This window comes from Gorilla gorilla, chromosome 8 (assembly GCF_029281585.2).
Source record: "Gorilla gorilla gorilla isolate KB3781 chromosome 8, NHGRI_mGorGor1-v2.1_pri, whole genome shotgun sequence".
In the NCBI taxonomy this organism is placed as follows: domain Eukaryota; kingdom Metazoa; phylum Chordata; class Mammalia; order Primates; family Hominidae; genus Gorilla; species Gorilla gorilla.
This window is the reverse complement of record NC_073232.2, coordinates 96,604,546-96,610,606: the sequence shown is the minus strand read 5'-3', so window position 1 is coordinate 96,610,606 and position 6,061 is coordinate 96,604,546. Positions and strand designations below refer to the sequence as shown.

The window sequence follows — 6,061 nt, the reverse complement described above, 5'->3', positions numbered from 1 at the left end:
GGTTTAATCAGAAAATACCATCTTGTATTTGAAAATGGTGACCCAAGCTGCAGAAGCAGCTGTCTTGATGCAGTAGGAGCATGACTACACCACCCGTGGTGTTGGGAAGAGAACAAATGATAGGAATGAACACAGAATTACTTTGTTACTCATCACCTATTTTCACTTTGAGAAAATGATTGGAAATTCTAGGCTTCAGGAATCAACTGCAAATGATGAAGCATTAGATGGATTCTGGCCACATCCCCTGAACAGTGCTGCTCAGAATAGCACTGCCTGCTTGTTTCTCAGACTTCTTTTTAAGAATCTAAGAAATGTAGAATCTGTATGGAATTGGACATCTGACTTGCAGTTTGCTTTTCAGACTCAAGAATTACACAAATGTTGAATTTCCTGACTCTAGTTAAGAGACATTGATCCCCCTTCGTGTGTTCTGACTGAACTTGTGGTCTGGGCTGTAACAGACCTCAGAGCTCCCATGGGCTTTCCTGCTGCTGTGCGACTTACATCACCATGGATTACCAATAATAGGATTTGCCACTCGGAAGCTGGGGCGATACTTATTCAAAACTCACAACGTATTTTCTTACAGAGAAATATGGCTTCAGTTTTTCATTACTTCCTGTTAGTTCTGGTCTTTCTGGATACACACGCAGCTCAGCCTTTCTGTCTGCCAGGATGCACTTGCTCAGAGGAGAGTTTTGGCAGGTGTGCTCTGCTGGCCAGATGTTAGAGGGTTATGGGGAATGGGTTTTCTTTGGGGGTGATGTGGAGTGGAAGCAGGCTTAGAATTGGCAGGAAATCAGCAAAACTCTATGAGACTCATTCTAGTTGGGACTGAACTTTGCTGAACTGTGCATTTTTACCAAACTGAGTCTAACTCTTTTATTTCAATGAATAATAATATTTTTATTCTGATTCACATGTCTAATGCCAGGATCAGCCTGACCCTACTTTCCAGTCCCCTGTTGTTTATCTTAAAGTTGTTCTGGTTTCTTGTACAGGACTCTGCAGTGCACATCTGTCTCCTTGGGAAAGATCCCTGGGAACCTTTCTGAAGAGTTCAAGCAAGTGAGAATTGAAAACTCACCCTTATTTGAGATGCCCCAAGGGTCTTTCATCAACATGAGCACCTTGGAATACCTCTGGCTCAATTTTAACAATATCAGTGTGATCCACCTGGGAGCCCTGGAACACCTGCCAGAACTGAGGGAGCTGAGACTGGAGGGGAACAAGCTCTGCTCAGTACCATGGACAGCGTTCCGTGCCACCCCTCTCCTGAGGGTCTTGGATCTCAAACGCAACAAGATTGATGCACTCCCTGAGCTGGCTCTTCAATTCTTGTTCAGCCTGACCTACCTTGACCTATCCTCCAATAGGCTTACAGTTGTATCCAAGAGTGTCTTCCTGAACTGGCCAGCCTACCAGAAATGCCGGCAGCCTGACTGTGGGGCTGAGATTCTCTCCAGCCTGGTGGTGGCCCTGCATGACAACCCCTGGGTATGTGACTGTCGCCTAAGGGGGCTTGTCCAGTTTGTCAAGTCCATTACCCTCCCAGTCATCCTGGTGAATTCCTACCTGATATGCCAGGGCCCTCTGTCCAAGGCAGGGCAGCTTTTTCATGAAACTGAGCTTAGTGCTTGCATGAAGCCACAGATCTCAACCCCCAGTGCCAATATCACCATCCGGGTGGGACAGAATGTGATCCTGCGATGCTTGGCACAGGCCAGCCCCTCACCATCCATTGCATGGACTTATCCCCTGAGTATGTGGAGAGAATTTGATGGTAAGCCACATGCACCCTCTCAGTGTATCTGGAGGGAATGGAGAGGTCTGTAGCAAACCCATCCTCATTAGAGAGGTTCAAAGCTGGGTCAATCACGAAGGGTGGGTGCAAGTAAGATTGGGATAGCCCTGAATTATGCTCACTAGAACAGAAAAGATTTCAAGGTAGTGTTCCACTATTGGCATTATTTTAAATGTTTGCATACAGATCTCTTTGCACACAGAACATATACACATATATAAACACATATTTCAGGGCTAATTTAATATCTTATGCAAATATTATAAAATTTTATATGAGCAGATATAGTCTTTGGGAATCTTTTAGATACAAAACACTGGACTATGTATTTTAGAATTCTAGAATTTTTGACTAGGATTGATTTTAGAGATGATCTATTAGTTATTTCCTTAACTTGCCTGAGCAGAATCACCTGGGGTGCCTGTTTGAAATAACACTGACATAAAATTGTTCAGACCTTATTGGCTTGAATTTGTAATACTGGGACCCAGGGAAAGGAAGTGACCTCTGTGGGCCCTGGGGCTGGAATTCAAACCTGCCTCTTCCTTCCTGGAACCCTCTGCTCTGTTTTCATACCTCAGCTGGGATTACCTTTAATGCTACTCTGTAGGGTTGGGCATATCACAAAGCCGGGGATGGCCTCCCTGGGGGTATCCCAAAGCTGAAAAGAAAAATCTTTGTACATTCCTCGTGTCCTGTCTTCTGTTCTCTGTCTAGAAGACAACTAGGAATAGCTGGGTAAAACTTGGGAAATATAGTCATTTGCCCAGGTATTTGTTATACATTATGACAAAACTCTGGATGGTTTAAAAATACCCAATTAACTGAATTTTCACATTCTGTATTGTTTTGATAATACCTTATTGGTTTGGCATTCAATATCAATGAAAGAAAAATATAGGATTTATTGTTGTGGCCTCTTTGAAAACCAAGAAATGCATACAGGTGTTGTCTTTGGTGGTGTTCTATAATCACTGTTTGGCAACATGTTATATAATCTCTCAGTAAAAATATAAGCACTGAACACTTACTTTCAAACTAATAAGATAGGTGATTGCTTATCATCCCATTTTATTGACAAGAAAATTGTCAAGAGAATTTAAGCAACTTGCCCAGTACCACACTGGATAGGAGCTCCATTAGGGATAGCAGCCCAGGCATGTGGCTCCAGGCTCTGAGGAACTGTGCATCTGGAAGGTAAGAAGGCACTTCCTGAAGCTCATAATATCGTGCAATCACATAGTCGCAAGAACTGTCCTGAAAGCCGTGGCTCAGCAAGGTGAAGGTGGTTTGGTGGGTGCAGTTAGTGAAGTTGAAAGAGTACGGTCTTCATAGATTGAAGAGCCAGGTCCCATATCAATTGTTGCTTCTGAACAACTCTCACTACGGGCAAGTTGATGGATTGCTCCAATCCTCAATATCCTATGTGTAAAGATCAGTTATTTATCTTACAGGATTGCTGGGAGGCAAACACCTGACACCAGGTACGAGGTTCATAAAAGGTTACCACCATCTTCTAACAACAACAATAACAAAAAACAAAGCAAAACAAAACAAAACTGGCATTGCTAGACACTTTCCAGCAGTCTATCAGATAAATGCACAGCTGTTTTGTTTTTCTTTCCACCCAGTGTTGACATCTTCTACTGGAGAAGACACTGCTCTGTCAGAGCTGGCCATACCTGCTGCCCACCTGGTAGACAGTGGTAATTACACCTGCATGGCCTCCAACTCCATTGGCAAGAGCACCCTTGTAATCTCTCTCCATGTCCAGCCTGCCCAGGCCCTACATGCACCTGATTCTCTTTCCATCCCCTCGGAGGGCAATGCCTACATTGACCTGCGGGTTGTCAAGCAGACAGTGCATGGGATTTTGCTGGAGTGGCTTGCAGTGGCTGACACCTCTAAGGAGGAGTGGTTCACCCTCTACATTGCATCGGATGAAGCCTTCAGGAAGGAGGTGGTTCACATTGGCCCCGGAATCAATACTTATGCTGTGGATGACCTCCTTCCTGGCACAAAATATGAGGCCTGCCTCAGCCTAGAGGGCCAGCCTCCACACCAGGGCCAGTGTGTAGCTTTTGTAACAGGCAGAGATGCTGGTGGGCTAGAGGCACGTGAGCGCCTCCTGCATGTCACAGTGGTCCTGTGTGTGGTGCTGCTTGCAGTGCCTGTGGGCGCCTATGCCTGGGCAGCCCAGGGCCCCTGCAGCTGCAGCAAGTGGGTCCTGCGCTGCTGTCTTCATCGCAGGAAAGCCCCCAGCTGCCCCCCTGCAGCCCCGCAGTCCAGGGATGACTCCTTTAGAGAACATCCAGCTGTCTGTGATGATGGTGAAGGGCACATAGACACTGAGGGGGACAAGGAGAAAGAAGGAACGGAAGACAACAGCTGAACAACCCAGGCCATGGGGTGGAAACGGCTTGGGCTTCAAGCCTCTGAAACCAACCCTCTGCAGCAGCTCCATCCATTTATCCAGCAAGTATATATTGAGCACCCACTGTGTTCCAAGCACTGAACTTGACACAGGGGGTTCAAGAGTAAAAAGGGAAACAGAGTCTTTATCTTCATGATAAAGGGGACATAGTCATTATCTTCGTAAAGTTAAAGTCAATGAAGATTTGTCCTATCAAATTAATCATTTTATTATACATGGTGATTAGAAATCACTAAATATTACTCTTTGCATATACTTAGGCTTATAACATTTACATGCTTATACGTAATGTCTACGTATAATATTTTACATATATCATCCTGTAAACGAAGGTAGACTTCTACCCACTTTTTATAGGTGAAAAACTGCAGCCTGGACAGTTCAATGATACACCCAGAGTCCACATCTGGCAGGAGGCAGAAGCCCCATTCAATAGAGGTTCCAGTTCCATTGTTTCCTTGAATGTCTGTTTTGCAGTATTCTTGTGTCTTTCATTGTTTATAAAGTGTGACCCTCTCTCTTCATGACAAACTCCTAATGAGATCACATACATGTGATGTTCCAAAGAGCTGCCCATCAGGGTGATGAGAGCTGTTGGGTAATGTGAGTCTCTTTTTGTAGGTGTCTGTTCCCCTGTAAGCACAGCCCTTGGTGCTGCTGGGCAGGCTGGAGCCATCAGCACCGAGGAAGAGCAGGGAATTGGCTGCAGCCCTGGGTCTGGCAGAGAGCAGACTCTGCAGGGCCATACCCAGAAGGAAGAGCACCCATACGTCCACTGCTTTCCCCTAGTCAATGTCTAAAGCCCTCCTATGAAATCCATGAGAGGTGGTCATTTCCTCTTAGCCGGACCCATGTGGAATGGAGGGGCCCCAGGAATCCCAACATCAGCTCATCGTCCCACTGAACAGCCCTTCTAGGGGAGACCATTCCCAGGATTTAATTCACATCTGTCTCCCTGCCCTTTCCCTCACTGGCCACATGCAAACCTTTCGAAGAGTGTAAACATGAACTAGCCTCATTGTGACATCTCCACACGTTTCTCCTTCCCACCTTTTTTACCCATTCCTAATCATCCTTTTAGGCCTCTCTCAAGTGTGTACATTACGTCTTCCACAGAGCTTTCCTTGACTTCACACCTCTGGAGAAAAGGACAGTATGCACATTGTGTCCATTGGTTGTGAGACATTTGCAGGCAAAGACTGACCTTCCTCACGGTGGCCACTGCATTCGTCTAATACCTGGATTGTGCTCATAATCAATGTTAGTTAACAATAAATTTTAAAAAATTGAAGATGGCTCTCATTTTCAGACTAATTGTCCGCTCATTTCTTCAGGTTCTACTCATTTGTTTTCTTCTGGGCATTAGAAAAAAAACCTCTAAATTAAAAAAAAATTGGGACAGGGGTCACTATGTTGCCTGGGCTGGTCCCAAACTCCTGGCCTCAAGCTATCTTCCCATCTCAAAGTCTCCCAAGTACTGGGGTTACACCTGGCAAAAATAACTTTTAAATGAAAATTTTTAGTCACGCCAAAAGTAGAGAGAATCTCATTCCTCCTCTTCTGTCACCTTCAGCAAGTTTTAACACTTCCCAAGCTTATTTCATCTTGTCCTTGCCCTCAACATTTTTTTTTAACTGGAGTGTTTTAAAACAAATACAAAGCTTCACACCAGTTTACCTGTAAATGTTTTAGTTTGAGGTCTAACAGATGAAGTTTTAAAAAACATAACCACAATGTTATTATCACTCCTAAGAGCATATATTTTAAAATTAGATGGACATATATATATATTTAGATATGCACATGTGTAAAACACACAC

General features: G+C 44.5%; 1 protein-coding gene across 2 annotated transcripts; it reads left to right on the top strand.

The window, feature by feature from the left end:
• The first annotated feature begins 529 nt into the window (after window positions 1-529).
• On the top strand, window positions 530-5,634 carry LRIT2 (leucine rich repeat, Ig-like and transmembrane domains 2). 2 transcript variants are annotated; one of them, XM_063709785.1, is made up of 4 exons: window positions 530-708; window positions 1,005-1,786; window positions 3,262-3,291; window positions 3,439-5,634. In XM_063709785.1, exons 1-4 carry the CDS (start codon window positions 599-601, stop codon window positions 4,197-4,199), a joined length of 1,683 nt encoding a protein of 560 aa, XP_063565855.1. In that variant the 5' UTR covers window positions 530-598; the 3' UTR covers window positions 4,200-5,634. The 2 variants fall into 2 exon arrangements, with proteins under 2 accessions (XP_063565855.1, XP_004049746.3); XM_004049698.5 differs by lacking the exon at window positions 3,262-3,291 and having other exon boundaries at window positions 575-708; window positions 3,439-5,557.
• The last annotated feature ends 427 nt before the right edge of the window (window positions 5,635-6,061 follow it).

Coding starts and splice junctions, on each gene's coding strand:
- LRIT2 (XM_063709785.1), top strand. CDS start 599: ATGGCTTCAGTTTTTCATTACTTCCTGTTAGTTCTGGTCTTTCTGGAT. Junction 1,787..3,261: donor TATGTGGAGAGAATTTGATG/GTAAGCCACATG, acceptor TTTATCTTACAG/GATTGCTGGGAGGCAAACAC. Junction 3,292..3,438: donor AGGCAAACACCTGACACCAG/GTACGAGGTTCA, acceptor CTTTCCACCCAG/TGTTGACATCTTCTACTGGA.